The 27984-nt window shown below is 32.1% G+C and overlaps 3 protein-coding genes across 7 annotated transcripts; all 3 read left to right on the forward strand.

Annotated features, from left to right (window-relative positions):
• The first annotated feature begins 2619 nt into the window (after positions 1–2619).
• Positions 2620–10470, forward strand: LOC126655388 (uncharacterized). 5 transcript variants are annotated; one of them, XM_050349557.2, is made up of 9 exons: positions 2620–2710; positions 2780–2885; positions 6269–6407; positions 6768–6876; positions 6974–7110; positions 8392–8528; positions 8790–8896; positions 9228–9355; positions 10032–10470. In XM_050349557.2, the coding sequence occupies exons 1-9, from the start codon at positions 2666–2668 to the stop codon at positions 10114–10116; spliced, it is 993 nt and encodes a 330-aa protein (XP_050205514.1). In that variant the 5' UTR covers positions 2620–2665; the 3' UTR covers positions 10117–10470. The 5 variants fall into 5 exon arrangements, with proteins under 5 accessions (XP_050205514.1, XP_050205519.1, XP_050205515.1 ...); XM_050349562.2 differs by lacking the exon at positions 10032–10470 and adding an exon at positions 8623–8698; XM_050349558.2 differs by lacking the exon at positions 2620–2710 and adding an exon at positions 3958–4669 and having other exon boundaries at positions 2793–2885.
• Positions 10471–13016: 2546 nt separating this feature from the next.
• Positions 13017–21706, forward strand: LOC126655385 (ent-kaurenoic acid oxidase 1-like). Its single transcript, XM_050349551.1, has 6 exons — positions 13017–13248; positions 16977–17808; positions 19820–19898; positions 19980–20086; positions 20780–20901; positions 21343–21706. The coding sequence occupies exons 1-6, from the start codon at positions 13025–13027 to the stop codon at positions 21443–21445; spliced, it is 1467 nt and encodes a 488-aa protein (XP_050205508.1). The 5' UTR covers positions 13017–13024; the 3' UTR covers positions 21446–21706.
• A 2101-nt stretch (positions 21707–23807) lies between these two features.
• On the forward strand, positions 23808–25741 carry LOC126656702 (uncharacterized). Its single transcript, XM_050351309.2, has 3 exons — positions 23808–24788; positions 24864–25058; positions 25175–25741. The coding sequence occupies exons 1-3, from the start codon at positions 24000–24002 to the stop codon at positions 25739–25741; spliced, it is 1551 nt and encodes a 516-aa protein (XP_050207266.2). The 5' UTR covers positions 23808–23999.
• Positions 25742–27984: the final 2243 nt, after the last annotated feature.

Genomic DNA, 27984 nt, shown 5'->3' on the forward strand with positions numbered 1-27984 from the left:
TTTTGGCTTAAATGCTCCAAAAATCACGAATTTTCACGTGTTTTTGGTATTTGACACGAACTTTTAATTTTGGCTTAAAAATACACGAACTATCCAATTTTTGCAATAATAACACCGATGTGAATTCCGACTGTAATTGGCTTATGTGGCACCGAAAATGCCATGCTGTCCTATGTCATGGAAGAAGTCATCCTTGTCATTAAAACGATGCCGTTTTTAATCAAACACACCTAAAAAACATAAGGACTATTTTTCCACTTTTTACCTTCATCTTTTAAAACAAATTTTCTATCATAATTTAGATACACACCCATTAAAATGATAATACCAATCTCACATACATTAAAGGGATTTCCAAATAAAAATCAAAACAATCGAATGAGACCCAATTAAAACAAAAGCGACCATCCAATTCAAACTACAAATCCAAAAGTTGTTCTTCAAAAGTTTAAATTAATATTTTGTCTTCACACGTGACTTCACAGAAGCTAAGACCCAATTAATATTTTGCCTTCACAGGTGACTTCGTCGCCGTCTTCTTCGCCGAGTCCTTTATCACCTTGGCCGAGTGCTTTGATATTCCGGCCACCAGGCAATGTCTGTAGGAGCAGTCGCGAGTTCCGTTGTCGAATGATCTGACGATCACGGCTTTTTGGCGGCGTAGCGGCCCTGTAGGATGACTAAGGCCTTGTTGGTCTTCAGGAGCTTCACCAGTTTGGGAGATGTTGTGGTTTCTGTGTTTACCGTCTAGGATTTGGTGGTTCTATCACTTATATGTGGTGGGGTTTTATTTTAGGGTTCACTAGATTTGGGACTGAGCTTGATTTTAAATAGAAGTACACCGATGAGAGCAACGGTGTCATCGTGAGATTAACAAAGCGGCGGGCGACGGCGTGGTATTGATGGAGGGTTGTGTAGGCGCGGGGAATAGGAGTATAGAAGGGTTTGGCGGAAGGATTGGAGGTTGCGGCCGGGGAGATCCGGAATCGGAGGTGGACATGATAAGGGGTGGATAAGAAAAAAGAGGAGGCGGCGGCGGCGGCGACATGTTAAATTGATTTGGGTGAAGGGTGGGTGGATATGAATGTGTTAGTAAATTTGATTAAAGAGATGAATGTAAAAAGTATCAAAATAGTTCTTATATTTTGTAGATGTGTTTAGTAAAGAAATGGATTTGAGATTAAAAACGGCATAGTTTTGATGACAAGGATGACCTCTGCCATGAGTTAGGACAACATGGCATATTCCGGTGCCACATAAGCCAATTGACGCTGGAATTCACACCGGTGTTATTATTGCAAAAATTGAATAGTTCGTGTATTTTTAAGCCAAAATTAAAAGTTTGTGTTAAATACCAAAAACACGCGAAAGTTCGTGATTTTTGGAGCATTTAAGCCTTCTTTTTTTTATATTTTTAATAAAGTTTTAAATTCAAAACACATGTATTATTTTTTTATTTTAAAAAATATATACTTTGATTTATTTTAACATAAAAAGATATAAAAATACAATTATAACAAAAAAAAATAAATATAATAATTAATCAATTAATATTTCTTAAATAAAATGTCATATTATAGAAAGTCTATTGTAATAAAATTATAAAATTGTTCTTTATATAGAAGAAGCTCTATATAATCTAAAATATGCTCTCTAACATAAAGAGTATTATTGGAGATACTTTTAAAGTTTTAGAGGAATAGTAAACAAGGAGTAATAAACAACGGGAGTACCTAAACTATTACTATGTTTCATTTTGGTGATTGAAGTTTGATTTTTTTATATTTTGGTTATAAAATTCGGGTGTCACGCAATTAGCATAAAAATCTTTGTTGAAATACTTTTAAAGTCCAGTAATCCAAATAAAAAAAATCAGGATTGAGATTCCCTCAAGTTCATTTTCAACTTGAGGGGGTTATGTTCAGATTTACACCGTTCATTATAAAATGAACGGTGTAGATCAAAAAGATACAATTTTAATTAAATTAATTTACGCCGTTCATTTTATAATGAACGGTGTAGATCTAAACATGACCTCCTCAAGTTGAAAATGAACTTGAGGGAATCTCAATCCAAAAAATCAAAGTTCGATCAACGAAATAGAATACAGCGATAGTTTAGATATCCGGAGTGTCTATTACCCAGTAAAAAAAGTAAATTGTACAAGTAAATCCTATAGGCTTAAATGCACCAAAAATCACCAACTTTCGCGTGTTTTTGTTATTTAACATAATCTTTTAATTTTGGCAAAAAAGTACACGAACTTTCAAAAATTTACAGTTGAAGACACCAGAACCATTTTGGATCTAAAACGAAACTGTTTTAGATTAAAACGGCGTTGTTTTGGATATAAAATTGCACTATATTTCAAAGGAAACACACACGTATTTTTAATTTCAAAATTTTGAAAGTTCATGTATTTTTTTGCCAAAATTAAAAGATTATGTTAAATACCAAAAACACGCGAAAGTTGGTGATTTATTGCGCATTTAAGCCAATCCTATAAATAGCTCTATTTTTAAGATTCTGATCAGGAGAGGCCGGACTGGTACCCAGGCCCATGAACGGTAGGGTCCAAAGATGGGCCAAGCTATCTTAGGAGAAGAAAAGGAAATTTGAAGCGACTTGGTGTCCCATAGTCTAAGCTCTCTAGCAAAAGCAAAAGATGGAGTACAAGAACAAGCTGGTTCTTGCTCCAATGGTTCGAATTGTAAGTCAAAATAATTCAATTAGAGAAGCAAACTTTGCGTTTAGTAAATTGACCGTCGTTTAATTGCAGGGAACGTTGCCGTTCAGATTAATGGCGGCTGAATACGGTGCCGACATCACTTACGGCGAGGAAATTATTGATCATAAGTTCATAAAATGCGAACGCAAAGTTAACGGTACTTTGTTGGTTGCTTTTATAACTGTTTTATTTACAAGCAATGCTAGAACTAGTAAATTGACCTGGTCATTAGCTGTTTAGCTGCTCTTAATTTACATAATTAGTGCTAAGAGGTTCTTCAATCTTTAGAGCTGTTGATTCTTAGCTTTGCAATTTGAAAGTAAATGAGTTCGTAGAAGTAAGGAAATTAGGGATTTAGAGTTTTTAAATGACATTGTTTTTTTAAGGTGTTGAATGGAAGTGAAGTGATTGATTTTGTGAGTGAATTCAGAACGATCTGGCTCTATTTTATGTTATCACAGCTGAAGTGGTCCTTCAGCAAGGCAAATCTTCGATTTAAGATAAATTTTCCGTGACGAGCTGCATGTACTGTTAACTGTTTTGAAATATTAGTTGGCACTGACAGTAAAGCACAAGAGAATGGAAAGAAATCAGGGATGTTAGTTGCTTAATTCAATTATAAAAGTACTCTAAAGGCCTTCCAAAGTACTCTAGATTTTTCAATCATTTATGGAACAGTGAATTCAGCTTTTTGCAACATTGATTAACTAAAATTCTTATTTTTGACATACCGAGAATGTGCAGTGTACTGGTGTAGATTATTATCGTTAGCATGAAACTCTTTTATGGACTTTAATATGATGAATGACTGAGGCAAACATTGTGAGGAGGTAGGCAATTGAGTTAACTAAGTAAGAACTTATTAGTTTTAGGCTTTTAGCAATTCATGCTTGTATAAAGCTCTTATTCTTTTACTGAAGTGCTTCCGAAAATCTTGGTTTTTTTTTCTGACTTTTGTGATTAATTTTTGTCCCAATGCCATGGGCCTGCTGTTAATTGTTATTGAATTAATGCTCAATGCAATCCGAAAGTACAGCATGGTTAACAATTCTAGCTATTTATTAAGTGTTCAATTAAGATTTAGTATTTGTAACCAAATGAACTCCATTATCATCTTGTACAAATCACTATCGGTTGTAATGGCAATGTTGTTTTGATGATGCTACATCCGCAAGGTCTACTTTATTTCCTCATTGTGTGTCCATCTCTTCTCTGTCATGTCTCCTTAGCTCTTACCGGCTACCGGCATTGCACTTCATTCCTACGTCAGGAGTTGCTATGGAGGAAAGAAATTCGTATAAGACAACAAGGAGGCACTATGGACCTTGGGGATATAGTTGTTGACACATTGTTTCAAGAACAATATCTTGGGAGGTATAGCATCACAGCCACATCATCGATTGTGATTTGAACAAAATGATAATAATGTCCATAATTGTTAACAAAATTGAGTGTAGACAGCTGGTTGAAATAATTGGCCAATTGTTGTATTTCAACTACTATTTTTTTAGTCATTAGGCCATTATTTTTATAATATTATCACTATTTGATTTCCCCTTGGGGAAAAATTTAATTAATTTGCAGATAAGTACTTTAGTTGATCACTTATTATCCCCTGTTCACTCTTAAACATCTATCTCTTTCTTTCTGCTCTAAAATTGTGCTATAATGTTATGGCGATGCACGTAACAATGAACTAGTGGTCTGATTGTTAAACAAGAAAGAAGGGGCACTTCAATATATGTGCAAATGACTTATGATCAAAAGCTTTTTCTTTGTAAAATGTGGTATATAACACTTTGCGTTACTGTATTGATTCAATTTAGTTGTACAATGTTCTAGGACATTGGCGCTTAGTTTACCAGCTTCACACGGTGCAAACATTTCTTTCAAGGAGGGATCATTGATCTTGAACTGTTGAATGCAAGCACATGCACGATGGTAATTTCTTCCATGCTTAAGATCATTAAAAACTTCCCCGTGCTTAGCAGAAAAAAAATCCCCTTTTGTGATGTTTGCACTTGTATCTAGAATGCTATTATTTGTGGTAGGTGCACTAGCAAAGTTTGCAACTTGGTTGACCTCCAGGTTCAGTGCTATTTGAAACTAGCCAACCATTTGGTTCTGATTTTGTATAATTAGAAAAATTCTGTATTTTTATGTATATCTATTTAGGGGTGTGTGCTCAAGTTTACGCATATTATTATAATGATAAGAAGTTGAAAACTTGAAACTCACTTCTCTGAAAAAGATGGCAAAGTTAGTGCAAAAAAGTCTCTAACAGAGGCTCGCAGAGGTGGCAGTATGACAAATCTTTTGAAAATGAGAAGAGAGCTGTAATGGTCTGCGCTGTAAGTTTCTGTATCTGGAGATGGATAGTAAAAGGCTTTAAGTCTCTTCTTGTTCACTGGGATAAATGAGATAAATATTGGGAGTTTATAATTAAATTATCATTTAAGGTGATATAGAGATTGTCAGTGAAGCAGACACTGAAAATTGCTGCATTTTATTAAGTATAGTGCTGTATGGATGTAGCAACTTTGTCTATATACTGTTTTCGTTTGCCTTAGGGTTAAGGAACTAGAAATTTCGGGGTTGAGAATTATAGAGGAAGGTTTTATGGTGAATTCACAATTAGCGCCTTGACCTTCATGGAGCAGGTGCTATATAGCCGGCTGGGACTACTTTGCCTCTGGTGGTGATGTCGCAGTTAATGTTTAAATAAATACTTTCATTAATTAAGCAGAGATAGAAGGTTAGGAAAAAAAATTGTGTTTGGCTATGCAGCAGCAATAGTGTATTTGGAAAGTCTATTTTTTTGTAGTTACATTAACACTTGAAATTTGGGGCTGCAGAGATGTATAGGTTTATTATGTAAAATCACTTTACTGAAGCATTCCACCATTAAGGGGAAGAAGAAGTAAGAGAGAAAACGGAAATATTTGTCACAGTTGTCCAAGTATAACTTGAGTCAAATTCTCATTACAGTCGACCCTACGAATTACAGAAGATAGCAGAGTGTTTATGTCTCTTTATTCTCCTTTTTCCATTTTATGCCGGTTACAGAACTTACTGATGAGTGTTCTTACTGAGCAAAAGTTCCACAAACAAAAACCAATGACTCTGAGAATTTAGCGGAAGACCCACTGGAAATAGGACCATTGCTAATGTCAAATCAGGTGAGATAATAGAATAAAATTTCAATAGCTCTATCCAAATGGCCAAAAAACAAATTTTCAGTTTTGTTAACTGGTATATTTGTTTGTTCTGGTTAATTAGTTTCAAATGTAGGTTTACAGGTTAAGCCTTTCTCATCTTTCCTAACAAGAGATGTACAATATATTTATTTGTGTACTCATGTAGTATTTGATAACAGATAATGGTGAAGAAGTTTTCTTTTCTGGTTATAGTCTAGCACTTTTTTCTACAGTAGAGCTGGAAACTAAAACTAGTTCTTTCTGTATTTTGGTGTATCTTTTGTTTTCACTGGCCCATTGATTCTATAGTTAATTTGGGAGGTTCATACTAATTAATATGCAGAATACATCGGGTGCACTGATTTTGTCGAGAAAGGAACAGAAAATGTTGTTTTCCGAACATGTTATGAAGAAAGACATCGGGTTGTATTCCAAATGGGCACTTCTGATGCAGTGAGGGCTCTAACTGCTGCTCAATTAGTGTAAGTCGTGACACTTCTATTTTATAGTGGTGGGGGATTTCAACAATATATATAGTGGTGGGGGATTTCAACAATATATATATTGCATGATTGGGTATAGCTATTATACCATTATCCTTTGAATATATAGCACCATTCAGTATGAATGTTACATTTTTTAAAACTGGCAATTCTATGAGTGAGACCGAATGCTTGGTATAACATTGTCTAATGAGCAACTCTAGGTGTATTTCTTCTTTGACTGAATCATTTTTGCATTCGTACCCGTAGCTCTTCAATCTGACATAATAATTTGGTTTTGACTCATATCTTTTGCAAGTTTTTGGCTTGAATTCTGATAAATTTGCCTTCTTTTATTAGGTGTAAAGATGTTGCTGCTATAGATATCAATATGGGCTGCCCTAAGTCATTTTCTATTAGTGGGGGCATGGGTGCTGCACTTTTGTCTAAACCAGAGCTCATTCATGATGTACACAAAAGATACCCTCAGAAAGCTGCTTTTTTATTATTCCATTTGAATGACTGCAGTTCATTTATGTCTCCTGACTTTAGATCCTTTGACTCAGATTTTGACAACACTAAAGAGGAACTTGAACTCTCCAGTCACATGTAAAATCCGACTTTTGAAGTCTCCACAAGATACAGTTGAATTGGCAAGGCGAATTGAAAAAACTGGTGTTTCTGCTTTAGCTGTTCATGGAAGGTAATGTCTAGTTCTCATTTTTCTTCCTGTCTAGAAATTCTATAGATGTTGGTTTTTTCCTTTTGCTGTTCTCATTGATTGTTGATTAACAGTTGTTATTGTCCACTATTGACCTCTTATGTAATTTTGGTGGTGGGATGTTTGTCCTGATATTTTTTCCCCATGTCTGATTTCTGAGATCCTAAATTAGGCTATCTGATCTGAAAATGCAGCCTATTTGCAGGTCAAATTGAAACCAAAATTTAACAAAATTGAACAAGCGGGTTGAAGATATTATTTGCTTTTTTTTTTGTAATTTTTTCTATTCTAGTTTAATAGGAATTTAATTTATAAAATTTTACTGGTAGAGTGAATGCAAATGAGATGTGGACATATGATGCATAAATTGAAATATTAGGAGTCTTAAGATTCATTATTAAGCAACCAAGTTTAAAGCAAACTCACTTAAATCTTAATCTGGTCAATTAGATTGTGCATAGCTAGTCCCTAGTCTAGATAAAAGAGGATAGCGATGAATGACAACCAAAATATGTATTTTCTTGTTTTTGGTTTAGGTAAAAACCGGAATATATTCCTGTATTTTAAACTTGCATTCATCTCTATGGAAGTGAAATTTAGTTGGATCTTTGAAGTTGTAAGAGACTGATGACAAAATAATATAAGCAAAGAACTTATATAGAACTCCAGCAAGAGCTAGTTGAATTTTTACATAATGGTTGTTGTCAAAACCCACCAAGTAAATGCTGTTACACTAGAGAGTATGATATTAGAAATACCCAGACTTTCCCCGTGTAAGTTATTAATTTTCATGGTAGATGAGAAGTCAAAAGTGCAAAACTTTAGGCTCAATTTATAGTTGGAAATCTTGGTTGCTTAGGATTAAATCAATCGAGAACATGCTAGAAGTATTCAGATTTCATTACGCCATAACAACTTCTCTTATGAGCGCCTAATGGAGAAAAAAGTACAAAGGCATGATTTTAATTGTATAAGCACTGGATCATATCGCTGACAGTCCCTGTGATGCTATATGGCCAAAATCTATGTAGCATTAGCGAACTACTTTAACAGAAGACTTTTAGCTGATGTACTTGTATCAATATGCTTGATGTAAAATAAAAAATAATAGAGACTATCAGAAAGAACTGAAAGACGGTGACTACTGAAGTTCTCCAGTCCTGAAATATTGTTGTGGTAGAATATACTTCAGATTTTGATTTTACTGTTTCTCCTGAATTGTCTGAAGAATGTTTGCCGTTTTACTTCTTATCATTCTTTCAGAAAAGTTGCCGATAGGCCAAGGGATCCAGCTAAGTGGAATGAGATTGCTGACGTTGTATCAGCATTGTCTATTCCAGTAATTGCAAATGGAGATGTCTTTGATTATGGTGATTTTGAACAAATAAAATCTGCAACAGGTACTTAAATGACACGTGTTTCACTGAGTAAGATTTGACAAAACCAGCTAAGTCAAGCCAATCTAACTCTGTTACAGTGCAACTGCTTGAGCAGTTTCAATATTTCTCCATTTTTCCCCGATAGTGCATCAAATTTGCTTTTGTAATCTTATCAGCACCCCTACTGACATGTAATATATGTCTTCTCATGCAATTTTCATCTACTCTAGATAATTGAACTATAGCAACTGATCTCTGGAATTCATACCGGTTTTCATCCAGGTGCTTCATCAGTAATGGTTGCAAGAGGAGCTCTTTGGAATGCTTCCATTTTCTCTCCTGAAGGCAAATTGCATTGGGAAGACGTCAAAAGAGAGTATGTTAGAAAGGTCAGCTACTGCAATCTAGTCTTTTAAATGGAACGAGGATATGCTGCATCCAGGGGCGGAACTACCTTTAGGCTACCAATTTTTTTTTAAAAAAAAGAGGTAAATATTTTTAAAATAAGGTAAATCTGAAGTAAATTCAGGCTAGACTGAGGATAAGCCCGGGCTGAAAAAAAATCATGGTTCCACCACTGGGTGCATCCCCTTTCAGAAACAAGCTGAAGTTTCCTTATTGGGGATTCCTTAAAGTCTCGTCCATATCGCTACACTTCCTCTCAGGCTTTTGCTGCTACAAAAATTCAGTGAGCTTACTAGTTTTGGTTTTTGATTTCAGAGTATCCTATGGGATAATGATATGAAAAGCACAAAGTACACATTGAAGGAAATGATAGGCCATTATACTTCGCTTGAACAGGCAGAGGGAAAGGGCTTGACCAAATCAGAAACTCTGGCAGATTTAGCGTAAGTTTGATTTAGATTTTTTTTTTACATTTTTGATTCTTATTCAAACAATATGGTGAGTTCAATTATCGCCTTGCGGCTAACTACTGGGTGTTAAAATTGGAATATGATTTATTATAGTATCGGTAAAAGCCTAATCACAAAAAACATATCCAACTTTTTTGATTTTTTTCATTTATGATCCAACTTTCAAAAACGTCAACTTTGGCCTAATTTCAATTAGTACATTTCAATCATAGCTAATCACTCGCTTTTTTTTAAAAAAAAAAGTCAAACCTTTCCAGGTTTTCTCATTTATGAATGAAGTCTTTTAATTTTGTCAATTGTAGCCTACTTCTTTACAAGTATCTTTTGATTGAAAAAAAGGTTAGATTTTGTCGTAAATGGAAAAAATAAAAATAAAATTAACTTTTTAATTATAAATATGCCTAGTTTGATTACAATCAAAATGTGCTTGACGAAATCAGGCCAAAATTGGTATTTTTGAAACGTTGGGCTATAAATGAAAAAGAAAATCAAAAAAATTGTTATTTTGAACGATTAGGCCTTCTATGCTCGGATAGGTAGGTCCATTGGATACCTGTAACTTGATTGGCTTCTACTTGAAGTTTTTACCAGTGTTGATTTTGTCTCTGGCATACACATTTATAACTATACTCTTTATATGAACTTCCAGGAAATTTTACGGCGAGGAAAGATACTATTGGTTTGTCGATGAAAGTCGGTTCTCAGGCAACGAAAGCATAGAGAAATTCTTATAATATGGAATAAGTTTGTGTTGCATTGAAGGAGATATTTATACCTGTACACCTGATATACACTCGATTTTGAAGCTGTGATGTTATATGCTTAGTCAAGTTCCGCCATATGTTTTAGCATATATGATATCTTTTCATCTCATCCAGAACATAGAGAACATACAAGTGTGGGAGTGTGCATCGGCTGGTTCTAGAAACATGACGACCAATTTGGTTTTTAAAGAAAAAAAACTGGAAAAGTTTGGTTTGTTTCAGTTCGGTTAAACTGAATTCTAAGGTTGACATTTTTTAATGCTGATGCGTGCATTATAATATACAATGTTTTAATGAAAAAATGCCGATGTGCATGTTAAAATATATATTGTTTCAGTAGTCATATTAGCATTTTTCCTATTGAAAATATATTGTACTCTAATTTGGGCTAATAATCCGCCACGGCTCATGACTTTTAGGGTATCTTACAATAAGCTTCTTAATGTTTAAAAACGATCAGTAAACTCCCTGATCTTTATGGCGGCGCTCACTAAAACCCCTAAATTCCAAATATGACCAAAATACCTCTGACACCGTCTTTTTCAGTCAACTGTCATTCTTAAAAGAAAAATTGACGACGTCATGTCATGTCAGCTGTCACGTCAGCAAAATACATTATAAATTCCAAATACCTTTAATTTTAATTTAGGAATACCTATTTTTTAGTTTGATTGAACTACTAAATTAAATACTATATTTGGTCAATATATTATTATTTAAATTTATATCTTATTATTTTTAAAGATATTATTAATAAAATTAAGTTAATTATTTAATTATGGTTATTATAAAACCAAAACAAGAATAAATTCAGTATGGAAAAAAAATTTAATAACCGAATATATTATATTTATTTTTACAAAAATTCTTAACTATTTAATATTAATTATAAATAAAAAATTAATATAATTATAATAAATTTACTAATATGTTCATTGAGGAGTTACGTTACGAGCCACGTGCATAGCACGTAATGCGAAACTAGTAACTATATATATATTGATGAAAATGATATCAAATTCAAATTTGATTTTTCGGTTGACTCGATTAATCAATAATAAAAACTAAACCAAACTAAAAAAATTATATTTTGATTATTTGTATCTAAATTAATCCTCTTTAATTATTTAATCAAATCAAAATATATTTAAATTTTGTTTAGTTAGTTGGACAGTAAACTGTCAAGGTCGTGGGTTCAAATTCTCCCACTAACGCTCTTCCTTCTCCATTTATCAAAAAAAAAATTGTCTAGTTAGTTTGATTTAATTTTTACTAAGTTCTATTGTTAAGGATGCAAAATTTATCTTCGATTTTTTTAAAAGATTAAAATCTAACTTTTACAATAATTTAATTTGTTATTAAAAAATATTCAGGAAAAAACATTAAAAAAATAAAATCTTTTAATTTTTAAAGTACATTGAAAGGAGCTTAAGTGCAAGCAGATAAAGCAAGGATCTGAGAAAGAAGACAAATGAACATATATAGGACACCAACCTCTAACCAAAAAAAGCATCTCATGTATTATATTTGAATTTTCATTGACTTAATTTCTTTTCTCTATTTTAGAGATGATGTCTAAAATTTAATTCACAATATAAATTATAATTTTCAATCGATAACCTATCCTCAGTTAAAACAATACTATTATTTACAAGACGTGGATGATTAGCTAGCAGATGGATATTTTAGGGTATTAAACTAATGTATTTTAATATTTTTAAATGGATTTTTTTTATAATTGGGAAGATTATAATTGGGAAGGAAAAACGTTGGTGAGAGGATCTGAGTTCACGGCTTAGTAGTTTGTTTTTTTAGCGCTGTCATTTAAGCTATATCTCATTGTTTATTTTTAGATAAAATTACCCATGAAAAATCCATAATTACTGATAGAATTACCGGTGACAAATTAGTAGGTAGCCTACGACTTTTTCATTCCAAATTTATCATATTTCGGTCGTAAATTCATCTATAAGTTGTCTCAAAAACTACTTTACCTACATATATAAATTTCTAGAGGGAATTTCCATCGACAATTTTGCAAGGGATTCAAAATTTCATCAAGAAGAAACGGGTGTCCAAGTAATTCAAGACAAATAAAACATGCCTTCTTCTCTAAACTTATTTAGCAACGGAAAAATCCGCTGCGAAATTCGTAGAGTTGAAATTCCGTCGCTAATAGCTATTTTCTAGTACAGATTTTACAACTTTGAAACTTTACTTTTTGAGGATGTTCCATTTTTAGATCTCTTCCAATTAAACTTTGCAAATCTTGATCAACTAAGAATTTTTTGTATATAAATTCAAAAATAATTTTAAATTTTTGATAGGATCAAAAATCTATACATACTAATAAAAAAACAACAAATTAAAAGAATATATCTTAAAAGCAACAACAGAAAAGGAAAACTCTATAAAAAAAAGTGTATTAAGTTTGTGTAAGAATTTTAAAGAGAGGAGATATATTTTCTTTGGTGGGGGTGAGGTGTTTTAAATGGATTTCAATTATGAGATGACATATTTAAATTTTTTATATTTAGATTAATTTTTATTCTAGCCGGATATGTAGTAGGTAAAATTTTAACTCCAAATTTTAAACAGTTGCATGGATTTTAAACATATAATCTCGCTTAAATCAAAAAAATATACTATCAATTCACATGCGCAGTAAAGATAAAAGAGAACGAGACTAATATTCATTTTAAAAAAACAATACATTAAGTAGGATAAAAAAGAATACTATAGAAAAATTGAAAGAAAAATTAAAAAAAAGAGAAAAAAAATTTAAAGAAATTTGTCAACTCTCCTCCGCCCATTTATAAATTAAGGACTATGATGAGTATGCGCATATAAGAGAGAAAATAAAAGAAAAGAAAAAGGCATGGAGATATGGGTGGTGGCGATATGGGTGGCAGCTGCCTTAGGGTGTTTGAAATGGGTGCTTAAGAGAGCCAACGGGTGGTTGTACGAATCACATCTGGGGGAAATGCGCCGCTCTCTTCCGCCGGGTGATTTGGGCTGGCCTTTCATCGGCAATATGTGGTCCTTTCTTCGAGCTTTCAAGTCCGGTGATCCTGAATTTTTCATGCGCAACATCGCCACTAGGTCTTTTCTTACTAAAACTAGTTTCGCATTACGTGATCAAACACTACTAGAAAACTGCATTTTAACAACGGATTTTTCGCTAAAGGCTGAAATCCGTTGATAAATTAAGTTTTCCGTTGATAAAAGGCTAAAATCCGTCGTTAAATCAAAAAAATTTATTAATTTATTTTAAAATTATGAAGTTTTTGTTTGATTTGAATACCTTATGAGTTTGCTTAAATTTATTATTGTATGTTATTTAGGCCTAATTACTTTAAAAAAACTCACTTTAAACTTTTTTTTGTTTATACCCTCATCTTATAAAAAGCAATTTGTACCAAATTTTGTGTTTGTATGTTTCTTCCCTACCTAAAAGTACTAAAATTACCTCTTTTTATTAGAAAAACAAATTAAAATAATTCTTCAATTTATATTTGAATACTAATTAGACGTTGATATTATTAATTATACAAAAGTACCTTCAAATATATCCTAATAATTAATTAATTTTTTTTTTAAAAAATAAATTTTAAAAAAATCTTTCCGGAACTAACCGGGGAGCAGCTCGCTCCTTCTCCAAAATTGGAGAAGGAGCCGCTCCTTCTCCACGGAGATGGAGTGGTCGCCACTCCTTCTCCAATGAGAATGAGCGCTAGTTTCGGGGAGAATTTTTTTGAAATTAATAAAAATTAAATAAAATTTGTTGTTATTTTTAATTTTTTTTGAAGAAGAAAGTATTTTTATATTATTAATGACATCAACATCTAATTAGTATATAAATATAAATTGAAGAATTTTTTTAAACATTTTTTCAAATGAAAAGAGACAATTTTAGTATTTTTAGGTATGCACGAAACATAAAAACACAAAATTGGGTACAAATGGATTTTATTATAAGGTCAGGGTATAAACAGAAAAAAATTCAAGGTGGGTTTTTTTTAAAGTAATTAAGCCTTTTATTTATAATCAATATTAAATTTACTAGAGATTAGTTAGAATTTTTATTGGATTAGAAAATATCTTACGAGTTGGATTAGGATTGTCAATCATATTGATTAATTGTATTAGTAGTTAAAATAATATTATTTTATATCATTCAAATTTACTTTTTATTATCAAGAATTCCAGATATATAAATTTTTTCATTCTAATTTAAACAAGCAGTTACAAAAAATTAGCGATTTTAAAAATTTGGACCATAAATAAAAAAAAAAGTTACTATTGAATGACTAAGCCTAATTTAAAAGTATGCACATGAGGACTTGGCCTAATAGCCAGGTCCTTAGAGTTGCATGAGGTCGGGGGTTCGACGCCCGATTCTCCTTCAGGTTGTGGTTTGTCTGTTTAAAAAATAATAATGGTACTAATTAATTCCCGCTAACCCCATTAACAACTACCATAAAATAGTTCTATCTCTGCTAAAAAAAAACCCTAATTTGAAATGTAATTCATATATTTATAAGAGATTTTTACAAAAATACCTATTTTTGCTAAGTGTTTGCAAAAATATGTCTCTTAATAGATTATTAGTAGATTATTGGTAGATTAAAAAAAGAGCGTATTTTAGCCAAAAAAATGTTTAAAAAATATTTTTACAACAAAAAGTCAGAATGTACTTTTACAAAAAATTTAAAAAAAAGCATATATGGCGTAATTTCCTGTATTTGTAATAGTTAGAAGGCTTAATTACTTAAAAACCACCCACCTTGAACTTTTTTTTCGTTTATACCCTGATCTAGGAAAGAATTCATTTATATCCTGACGTATGTGTTTATGTTTCACCTCTACCCCGAGGCACTAAATTAACCTCTTTTTATTTAAAAAAAAGTTTAAAATAGTCCTTCATTTAGAGAAAAATTCATTTCTTATTAAACTCTAATTAGTTTAGGTTAAAAATAAAGAACTATTTTAAACTTTTTTCTTAATGAAAAGAGGTTAATTTAGTGCCTTGAGGTAGAGATGAAACATAATACATACGTCAGGGTATAAATGAATTTTTTTCTAAGTTAGGATATAAACGAAAAAAAAGTTCAAGGTGAGTGGGTTTTAAGTAATTAAGCCTAGTTAGAAATGTGTTTGTATATAATAATTATTTGATCGAAGATAACCTTATTAAACTTTTTCTTAAAACAAGATAATAAATGCTTATTAATTATTAAGCAAAATGTTTTTTGTATCCACAACTTCGATTATTTTATTATATATATTCATAAAATAGAAAAATTAGAACAATTTGATCCGTTAATTTTACAAACTGACATAAATGTATTTAACGCTAAATTTAAGTATAATTTAGGACACATAATTTTCATTTTTAAACAATCATAATTCGTTCTAAATTAAAATTAAAAAATCATTATGTAAAAAAATTATTCATGAAATTGAAAATTTGTAAAAATAAATATTATTTAGAGTTTGGATACAATTATCTGAATTGCAAAATTAATAAATCAGAATATATAAATATTTTTAAGGAATTATTTTCAAAATACTCCATTTTGAAACATATTTACAGTAAATTTGTCAATCTTTTCATAATTTCCCACTATACATTAATAATAAAAATATTTATAAAAATACCTATTATATATAGAAGTCTTATCTCATTTTAGGTTAAAATTTTACATTGTCACACTCTCTTTTCTCTCTCTTTCTCTAAAAATTCTCTTTTCTTTTTTTTATTATTTTCCGTTTGACTTTCCGTTTGTCTCTTCTGATTGCTTTTCCGTTTGTCTCTTCCGTTTGCTTTTCCGTTCGCGCTTCCGTTCGTCTACTTTCGATGGGTCTTTCGTCTCTTTTAGTCGCTTTTTCGTTCGTCTCTTCCGTTCGGGTTATGAATTTTTCGACATCGTTTTCAGATTTTTTGTAATTTTTGTGATAATTTAAACATTTTATAAATAAATTATTGTAGATCTATAATTTTTTTGTTTATAAAATTGTTCTATTATTCATATAATTATTTTGTCTTTCTCCAATTCATAGATTTGTTTATTTATTTTAATGCTACTGATTTTGTAAATAACGAATTGATTCATGGTGTATTTGCAGTGTTTTTATAATGTATTTATGTTATAATATATTTTTTATGAATTTATAGTGTATTTTTGGTATTTTTCGGTGTATTTATATTTTTTTGGTGTATTTCTACCGTTTTTCTAGTATATCTATGGTGTATTTGCAGTGTTTATGGTGTATTTGTAGTATTTTTATGTTATACACCATAAAAAAACACTATAAAAACACCATAGATACAATATATATACACTATTGTTAAACTATAAAAACACCATAGTTACACTAAAAAAACTCAACAGATACATTATAAGACACCATAGTTACACTAAAAACACGATAAAAAAAAATAAACACCATAAAAAAGAGAATAAATTATTAAAAAGTGGAAAAAAGTATTTGTAAAATTATAAAAAAAATAGAAGATATTTTTCGTAAAAAAAATATTGGAAAAGTAAAGACAAAAAAAATAATGTAAAGTTGTAAATAAAATAGAAAATAGTGTAATGTAGGAAATTCCTTCTATTTGTAAGGGAGATATATTTCAGAAGAATGCTCAAAGTTGTGAATATAAAAATCATTTTACTAACTTCATTAAATTATGCGAGTGTTGTTGTAGTATAGTGGTAACAGCCACATACATTCTTATAAGAGGTCTCGTGTTTGAATATCACTCCACTCCTTCCTAATTATCAAAAAAAAATTCATTAAACTATTCTGATATGAAATGAATGCAGATACGGAGATGGTGGAGTATACAAGGCATTCATGTTTGCAAAACCAAGTGTGTTGGTGACAAGCGCAGAAGCATGCAAAAGAGTTTTAACAGATGACAAAGCATTTAAGCCTGGTTGGCCAAGCTCTGCCGTGGAGCTCATCGGCAAAAAATCATTCGTCACCATGTCTTACGAAGACCATAAGCGTCTCCGCCGCCTCACCGCAGCTCCTGTAAACGGGCACGAGGCTCTCTCCTTATATTTGCACTACATTGAGGATAACTTCAAATCTGCATTGGAACAATGGTGCACCATGGGCGAGTTCGAGTTTCTAACTCATCTCAGAAAGATCACTTTCAGGATCATCATGTATATCTTCCTTAGCTCCGAGAGCCATTCCGTCGTGGAGGCTTTAGAGACGGAATACACCGCGCTTAACCATGGGATGAGAGCCATGGCTATTAATCTTCCTGGATTTGCATACCATAAAGCACTCAAGGCCCGAAAAAACCTTGTGTGTGTGCTACAAATAGTAGTAAATGCACGGAGAGAAGAGAAAAAAGAAAAAAGGCGGTCGAAAGACGACGACATGTTGGACCGTTTGTTGGATGTTGAGGATGAAAATAGTAGAAAAATGAGCAATGAAGAAATAATTGATTTACTTTTAATGTATTTGAATGCAGGTCATGAATCTTTCGCCCATGTCACTATGTGGGCTACTGTTTTTCTTCAAGAGCATCCTCAATGTTTTCGAAAGGCGAAGCAAGAGCAACTAGAGATTGTAAAAAGGAGGCCATCGACGCAAACAGGATTAAGCCTAAAAGAAGTTCGAGAGATGGATTATCTTTCTAAGGTGATTTTTAGTCTTAAGTTTTTGGTTTTAAATTAAGGCAAAATATTTTTTGTTAAGCTTAATTATTGAAAAATATATCATCTTTTAGACATACGGTTATGGTCTAACCTTTAAAATTGTCAATTTTAGTCAATTTTTTAATTTTTAATTCAGTTGTAACCATTTGATTAGATTGGAGTGGAAAATGTTCAAACATGTCCTTCATTTATAAAATGTCAAATTATCAAAAAAGGCCGAATTTTTTATGAAAATTTCACTAAAGTTCAAAACTTTCAATTTTATTCAATTCATCCTGAAACGTATGATTTCGTTTCAATAATGTCCAACTATGTAATTTTGCTTATATGGCGTCTACGTGGCACTTATGTGGCATATGCCACACATGAGCGCCAGATAAGGAAAATTGTGTAATTGGAAATAATTGATACGATATCATGCATTTCAGGAGAATTTGAGTAAAATTGAAAGATTTAGACTTTTGTTAAACTTTCATAAAGGTTTGACCGTTTTTAGTTATATGGCCTTTTTAAAGTTCTTTATGGTAGAAAGGCAAATTGAAATAATATGATGTATATGAAGCACATATTAAAAAAATATTTATTTTAATTTGAATAAATAATTACAATTGAAACTGAAAATTGAAATATTGACAATTTTAAAAGTTTGAGTCATAAACAAAAAAGTAAAAATATGACGTATTTTCTTATGATTAAGCTTTTTTGTATTTATATTTTAAACATTATCTAATTAGTCGCTTTAATAAATTGAGATAGTTTTATTTAATAATCCAATTTAATCAAAGTTATGAATTTTTTCTGTTTTTAATTGAACCAATTTAGTAAATCCATATTAGATAAGAGATGTTCTGAATGTATTTGACATAATTTATAAAAGACCAAATCTATTTTAGAATCATTAAACTATACGAATTTTGATTATGTGCTCTTTCATCTTCAATTTTGTTAATCCCTAAATTTCTAATTTTTTTTGTCAATTGAATCCTTTTAAGGGAATGGAGAAGGATCCAATTGTTGAAAAAAGTACAAGTTGAAGGACCCAATTACTAAAAGAATAGAATTTTAAGAATCCAATTTTGCTGGAAAAAAAAGTTAAGGGACTCAATAATATAAAGTTAAAAATGAGGGACTAAATAATCAAAAATTGTATGATATATGAATGTAGAAATAGATTTAGCCTTTATAAAATTAACAAACAAAGGGTCAGCGTAGCGCCTGGACTTATAACACATGGTAACCCAATTTTTACTTTTTGAGCAAATTTCATAATTTATATTTTCATTGTAAAAATTAGATTTAAAATACTTTTATCGTAACAATTAGGGAACTCTCTAATTAATTTCTTGCATCCTCACTTCCGATTTCTATTACACGCATTTTAATTTAAAATTGAAGAGTTTAGGGGTTAGTTGTTAAAAGAAAATAAAAAATTGAGTTAAATAAAGGCTTAATCACTCAAAATCCCCCCATCTTTATTCCCTTTTGCAAATTTACCTCGACGTAGGAATTTCTCCAATTATACCCTAATTTGCCCTTTTATGTTTTAATTGTACCCCGAAAGCATTAAATTGACCTTTTTCACTTATAAAAAGTTTGAAATAATTTTTTATTTTTTAAATTATTAATAATATTAGGGTCTAATTTAAATATAGGATAAAAATGTAGGATTATTTTAAACTTTTTTTAAGTAAAAAGAGATCAATTTAATATTTTAGAGTACAATTGAAACATAAAAGGGCAAATTAGAGTAAAATTGGAGAAATTTCTACGTCGGGGTATATTTGCAAAAGGAGTTAAAGGTGAGGTGGTTTTAAGTGATTAGACCTTATATAAAACATGTCACAAGTTCATGAGAGTATTGACCCTTTCTTCTCAATAAACATAGAATTATCTAAATCCTTTTCGGGAATATTCATGATAAAAAATCAAAATTGTAAATAAAAAAAGTTTTACTTTTAATTTATTTAATTTTTTAATAAATGCTTGTAAATTAGGTGATTGATGAGACACTCCGTTTGATCAACATCTCCCTTACGGTGTTCCGAGAAGCAAAATCCGATGTCAATATAAACGGTGAGTTTCATTAATTTTGGGGGTGAAATTAAGAGAAAAATACTAGTATAATAAATGAGTGAATGATTTGGAATTCATCAGGATATGTGATTCCCAGAGGCTGGAGAATTCTGGTGTGGTTCAGAAGTCTTCACTTTGATCCTAAAATCTTTCCAAATCCAAAGGAATTCAACCCTTCAAGATGGGATGTAAGTTGGATATTATATCACATGGGTAAAATTTATTTATGTACCTTCAACTATAACTGGTTTAACAAATATTTTTGTCGTCCATTAAAAATACTAATTTTAATTGAGGTACTCTACATATCTATCTAACTACTTTCTAAAAATACAAACAAATAGATAATTTTGAAATAAAATAGATATGCACTTATTTTTTATGACTAGAAGGTTGTATCATTTGACAATTTGATCTATTATTTTTCAACATTTATCAAATATGTCCATGATTCATTTAAAGTTGATATGATATAATATTATACGTCCAATTATACAAAAGTTATCCTATTTAGCATATACAACTGTAGCATTTTTCAGTTATGAGTTAACTTTTAGTTCACCTATAAGTTTTTGACTATCCGATTTTAACATCCATTTATCCATAAGTTTTTACCTCTATTTTTAAAGTAAATCGGTCTCAACGAGGGCGTGAGGCTACCTTAGCTTAAGGGTAGTTCAGCCCATGTATACAACATTGCATCACATCAATTACATTTGAAAAAAAAAAGACAAACTGGTAAAATTTTAAAATTATGGTATATTTATAAATAAATGAATAATTGTCGATAGATAAATATATGTTACCTATAATATATAGAAATCAATGTTACAATTAGAATTAATTATATTATAATAAGATGTTATTTGGATTGGTTGTAGAATCATACAGCAAAAGCAGGGACTTTCCTTCCCTTTGGAGCAGGAAGTAGGCTGTGCCCTGGAAATGATCTGGTCAAACTTGAAATTTCCATATTTCTACATCATTTTCTCCTTAATTATCAGTTAGTCCTCACTCTCATTATACTTCCTTTTATTTTACATATATATTATGTCATGTCATTTATACACTAAATTAATAAGTTAGTCATGCGTTTAAATTAGAATGAAAAAAAATTTAAATATGTCATTGGTATTGTTTTATATTAATCCAATTTGTCTTGTTACCATCAAGAATTTTAAACATGAATGACATATTTGAACCTTTTCTCACTTCAATATAATTAAATGGTTACAATTGAAATTAAAAATTGAAAAATGAGTTAAAAATGACAATTTTAAAAGTTTGGATTATAAACGAAAAATATCAAAAAGATCAAATATCTTCTAATGGTTAAACCTGTATTTATTTTTAAATTTTTTTATAAAATTACACATATCTTATTGGCGCTTCCTTTTAATCCTTCAACAACTTTTTTTTTTTTTTTTTAATCTTCATTTTACAGGCTTGAACGTCTAAATCCTCAAAGTTCAATCATGTACCTGCCTCATTCAAGACCAAAAGACAACTGCTTGGCAAGAATCAAAAAAATTCAGAATCATGTTTAATACTATTCTTGCTCCTTCACAAACATTAATAAATGATATTATTATATAGTATTATTCTGTGTATGTCTCTCATCTTAACAAACATTAACACGATATATGCATTTCTGCTGCTGCCTCCAGATGAGCTAATTACAGCTCCTTTACAGCTGGTTACAGCTCATGTAGAAGTTCATAAAATGTATAAATAGAGCTCCATATTTTAGCTTTAAATTTTAATTTGTAAATTTTACAATCTATTAATATAGTTGATTTGTTCTCTGATTCTGAATTATATTATGGTATCAGAGCGGGACCGATCCCCGGGGTTGGCGTTGCCACCGGTGTTGCCGCCGCGTTTCCTTATACATTTTATGAACTTCTACATGAGCTGTAACCAGCTGTAAATGAGCTGTAATTAGATGATCTGGAGGCAGCAGCAGAAATGGATATACCGTGTCAAACATACAAAGAACACAAGACTATAATTTTTAGGGAGGCCAAATTATATGCGTACAAATAAAATGTTTAAGAATTTAAAATTATCCGGTATTTTATTAATAGTAAAAAAACTAAACTAGTATCTCGTTATTTTTAAAAAATTTAAGGAGGTAAATGGTTAAAGAATAAAAGTGGTACTCAGTAATTTTTAGAAAATTTGGAGGGGCCATAACCCCTCCATGCCTCCATAAAGATCCGCCATTGACAATATGGCATATCAAATGTTAGACAAGTTCCATTCAGAATCAACAAATAACATCATGAATTTATCTACGCAAACAAATTAGTCAGAGGTTACATTGATGTTTAAAAAAGAGTAATTTAGTTTTGATATTATATATTCGGAAAATATTGGAATACAACTAAGTAGCTCACGACTTTTTTTTTGAAGAAACAACACCACAAACGTCTTAGAAGAGAGAAATTATCCAATATAACATATGTGACACATTAATATACATCATGTCTCTCACAATTATTATATGTGGATCTTAATTTTGATATTTTTTTATTGTTTAAATAATAAAGCGAAACTTATCAATACAAAGAAATGCGTGTTATAGATAGCGGCGAATGTTGGGCAAAATCCGTCAAATAATATAGACTGTGAAAATCGGATATCATACTATAATATCTCAAGTTTTTCCGGCAGTTTTGTCGAGGTTTTGGAATGGTTTCGGTTTAGTTCTTGTTTATATGCGTGTTGATCTTGTTATGTTTGATGTGGTAGTGTTAGATTTGATCTTTTGACCATGTTGTTATGTGCATTAGGCGTTGTTTGATTCGAGTTTGATTCAGGTGCTTAGAATGAATTTCTATTTTTCCATTTTGCTATTTTTGGGTTTTCAACGACTGTTAGACTTTAAATGCACGATCGTGTGTTTGGAAATTTTCAACGATCGTTAAAGATTATGGACGATCGTTGACAGTGACCAGTTTATAAAAAAAACTCGGGATATTAAACTCCCTGGATCACTCAAGTTCCATGGGATTTCAAAAAGGTCACTAATGTCGATTTTTTTACAAAAGTGTCATCAACGTAGCCTATTTGTTACACAGGGATGTCACTCTCCCATTTTTTACACTTCTTACATCAAAACGCAGTGTTTTGTGGTGACATGGCATGTCGGAATAGCCTGATGAATCTCTCTCATCCATGTCAGCAACATAAGATGACTGGTTATCCACGTAATCAATGCAACGGTAAAAAATGTGCAACGGTACTTTTGTTTTAACCTAAAAACATAAATCCATTTACCCTATCTTCTAATTTCCCCCAATTTCAAAAGTCATGAACCCTAATTTCTTCAGATGAGAAGTCTAAATGAGTACAGACTTGAGTTAATTAGGACACATCCTAATTCAACAGTCATGTTCAAAAGGTCTGAGGGTGTTTTTGAGGGAATGTACGTGTGTCTGGGGCCTCTTAGGGATGGGTTTATGGATGGTTGTAGAAGGGTGATATCTGTGGATGGCTGCTGGCTAAAAGGGTTGTATGGTGGCCAATTGCTTGCAGCAGTTGGGATAGATGCTAATGACTGCACATACCCTTTAGCTTGGTGCACTGTTGATAAGGAGACAAAAGAGAATTGGATGTGGTTCTTAGGGCTCTTAGCAGATGACTTACCCATCAACAATAGCCATGGATGGTGCTTCATGAGCGACAGACAAAAGGTATTTATGAAACCTACATGTTATTTGTTTTTTGTTACTTAATTGCTAATTTTTTGTTATAAAAAGGCTTTCTGTGTTAGTAAAACTTACATGTTATATCTAGTTTTTGATAAATGTACTAGGTGCTGCCTGTGTTAGTTAAACTTACATGCTAGATGTAATTGCAGGAAAGTTCGTTTATGTATTTATTAATGATGTTGGGATTATTATTGATGCATTATTTGTTAAATTTTATTATTAGGGACTGATACCTGCTATTGAGACATTATTCCCTCATGCTGAGCATAGGTTCTGTGTGAGACACATTCTCACTAACTTTAGGAAAAGATACAAGGGCAAGGCTCTTAAGGACCTACTGTGGGCATGTGCTAGGGCTCCATATATTCAGGGTTATGACAAGTGCATGTTAGATGTAGCTAATATTTCTATGGGGGCACGTGGGTATCTAGCTAGCATAACACGTGGCAAGTGGTCTAGGTCTCAATTTGATGAGAGGTACAAGTGTGATATGTTATTGAACAATCTGTGTGAGAGTTTCAATCATGTGATTCTTGATGCTAGAACAAAAGGTATAATCACTATGAATGAGATGATAAGGACTAAACTGATGGTTAGAATTCAACAAAAGAGAGATACCATGCTTAGGTTGGACAGCACATTTTGTCCTAAACCATTGAAAAAATTAGAGAGAGGTAGACAGATGAGCTGGTTCTATAAGGCAATATGGGATGGAGGGCATAGGTATCAAGTTATTGGATTTGATGGTCAATTTGTGGTTGAGAAAGGGGACAGGACATGTACATGCAGGAGGTGGCAATTGTCAGGGATACCCTGTCACCATGCAATTGCTGCTTTCAATGAGAATAATGAAAACCCTCAGAGCTATGTAGATGAATGCTACAGGGTGTCCACATACCTTAGGATTTACAGCCATCTTTTGGCTCCAATCAATGGGAAGGATCTGTGGCCTAGAAGTGATCATCCCCCTATCATACCTCCTCAAGCTGTTAATTATAGGAGAGGAAGAAAACAAGTACTGAGAAGGAAGGAAGATGATGAGCTGCAAAGGCCTTCAAACACTGGCATAGTAAATGGAAAAGTTTCAAAAAAGGGAAACATTTCAAAGTGCTCACACTGTGGTAAAAGAGGGCACAACAAGAAATGGCATGAAAAGAATGGTTCAGATGCTCCAGTAAGTTTCCTTGTGTATTTAATCTTACATTTTCACAAACAGATGCTAACATTATCTACACTTACATTGTTGCAGGGCACAAGTAGAATACCACTTGGACACATACAGTCTGATGCTCCCACAGAAGACATGTCTTCAAGGGCTCCTGCAACTACTCAAGATTTGCCAGATGAGCCTGCTACACAAGAGAGTCCTCCACCTGCAGCTACTCAAGAGAGTCCCCCTGCTCCTACTCAAGAACCAGATGTTCCTAATGATACTGCAAGAAAGGTAACCTTTATATATGATTGTGAAAACTGTGTTAGCTGTAAGTTTGTGAAAACTGTGTTAGATGTTTGTGAAAACTGTGTTAGATGTAAGTTGTTAATACAATGGTTATGCAACAGGCTGCCTCACCACTTGATGAAGTTGTTGTCAGAAAGACCAAAAGGCTGGTGGACATAACTTCAACAGCAGCTCCAAATCCAACTCTTAGTGAAATCCAAATATCTGCAGGTAAGAGGCATCAGAAGGGCAAAGGGCATAAGAGGAATATCAAACCTACAAAACAAGGGGAGATACCATCTGTGAAAGAGGTGGCCAAAGCACAAAAGCCAACTACTCAAAAGCTTTCTGTGAAAAGAAACTTGAATTCAACATTTTCAAGTTCAGCTGCATCAACTAGCAATATCCCTGAAAAACCAGATCTGAGCAAACTGCCTGCACCAGATCTGTCCAACCATAACAGTTCTTTTAAAGCTCCAAGACAAGCAAAGACTCCAAGTGCTCCAAAGGCTCCTGCTGCTCCAAGTGCTTCTACTGCTTCAAAGGCTCCTCCTGGTCCAAGTGCTTCTACTGCTTCAAAGGCTCATGCTGCCTCCAAGGGTCCAGCTGCTACAAAGGTTACTGCTACTATAAAGAGAAGGAAGATATGGGTTCCTCCTGGTGGTCAGACTCCAAGGCAAGAGCTTTGAAAGAATCTATGGGGTCTTTTTTGTGCAAGTGTGTGGGGCAGCATTCCAATGACTTTTTTTGTCTATTTTGTGTGCATCAATGCTATTTTGTCTATTCTGTAACAGTGGGGGACCATTGTTTTTGTAGAGAGAATTTATAACTCTAGCCTTGTTAAGTTGGTGGTGCATTATTGCACTGCATCTACCCCACCACTTCTTTTTTAATAGTTTGAATTGATAGGGTTGCACATTTTGAATAGTCTGAATATTAAAACTCTTGTTGTTTGTTGTCCTGTATTCTGCAGGTTAATATATTGTAATTTTTGTTATTTGTAAGCTTCTGTTTTCATTTATGGTGTAATTGTTGTTTTGTACATTGCATCACATATCAATTGCTCATAACACTGCTAAACATTGTTAAAATAAAAAATATTACACAGATTTCAGATAACATCCACTTCAAATTGTTAAAAGACAGAAAATTACAATGCATTTTCAGACTAACCAAGCTTGTGTAATTGCATAAACCATTACAGACACAGAGTTCTAAGTGCATAAATCACAATAATAAGAGTTAAAGCAATTATTACAGACAGAGAGTTACACTAATTGCAACTCATTCTTCCAAGATAAAAACCTATCACTAAAACAAGAAAAAACTTCAGAGAATTCCATTTCCATGCTTTGTTCTTATTTTCTATCTCCTGTTTGTCCACCTTCTCCAGCAAGCCAAAAAGCAAAGATTTGGTCCTATGAGGCAGAGGTTGATCCAACCAGTCAAAATAATCACATCCGTCTCCAGACTGTTTAAGAAAAAAAAAACAAATTTTAATTACCATCAAATTTAGGTCAAAACACATATCACTACTAATACTAATTACCTGGTAACCATGGCATCCAAAAAACCGTCTTCCTGGGTTTTTCGTTGTCCAAGCTGTTTTCAGAACCGCCGATTGATTGCAGTAGCAATTGGGAATGAATCTCTCCTGCTCCATCTGGGCTCTTCGTTGATAAGCAAAGTTGAAGCAGCGATTTACTATAGTTGAAGAAATTACGAAGCAAACCAATTACTGTTCTTGGCTTCAACGAAATTGGGGGAGAGTAAAGATTATGCGATACAACCAGAGATCGAAGGTTGGAACGATTTCAATGACTAAGAGAATTGAGAAATTGAAGAAGAAATTAGAGGAGACATTCAAATCTGAAGAAATTAGGGTTCATGACTTTTGAAATTGGGGGAAATTAGAAGATAGGGTAAATGGATTTATGTTTTTAGGTTAAAACAAAAGTACCGTTGCACATTTTTTACCGTTGCATTGATTACGTGGATAACCAGTCATCTTATGTTGCTGACATGGATGAGAGAGATTCATCAGGCTATTCCGACATGCCATGTCACCACAAAACACTGCGTTTTGATGTAAGAAGTGTAAAAAACGGGAGAGTGACATCCCTGTGTAACAAATAGGCTACGTTGATGACACTTTTGTAAAAAAATCGACATTAGTGACCTTTTTGAAATCCCATGGAACTTGAGTGATCCAGGGAGTTTAATATCCAAAAAACTCGTTTTAAAAATCATTTTCATTTGAATTCTTTAACTCAGACAACCATTTTTCCTCTCAAACATGATTTCCGTTGATCCTAAGTATAACCCGTGATCTTTTATCATCCAAAAGATTAATTAAGCCTATAAAACAAGAAATTGAAGGTATTTGATGCATCCATTGAGGTTTTGAACTATTTCTTCGAGTTTAGTCTTTAAGGGTTGTTTGGTTTCTATGTCAAGCTCATATTTTCAGTTTGTATTCCATCCTAACGTTAGTGTTTCTCCTTTAGTTTCATAATCATGTTTTGCATGTTAGTTTAGAACATGAAATTGTTGATTTTGGTTGGTTTTCAAGCTAATTGAATGATAATCATGATATTTGGTTGGACTATTAGTTTGATCATGTTTAAACTCGCATGCAAGTGGTTAATTTTTTAATTAGGTGGCTAGAATTCACATGTAAGGTGTTTAGTTTAGAATTTGATTGATTATCATGTTGTTACACGTTCAAGTTTGGCCAAATGACTAAAAAATATCAAATTTTTTGTAACAGTTTTATAAAAATTCATATTTTTTAATTTTATTGAATTTTTCTTAAAATACATAATTTTTTTTCAATAATATTCAACTCTCAATTGGCAATCAATTTTGCATATGTGGCGCGGATGTGGCGTTGACGAGACATATGCCATACATATGCCAGCATGACAATTAA

This window comes from Mercurialis annua, linkage group LG7, assembly GCF_937616625.2.
Source record: "Mercurialis annua linkage group LG7, ddMerAnnu1.2, whole genome shotgun sequence".
In the NCBI taxonomy this organism is placed as follows: Eukaryota; Viridiplantae; Streptophyta; class Magnoliopsida; order Malpighiales; family Euphorbiaceae; genus Mercurialis; species Mercurialis annua.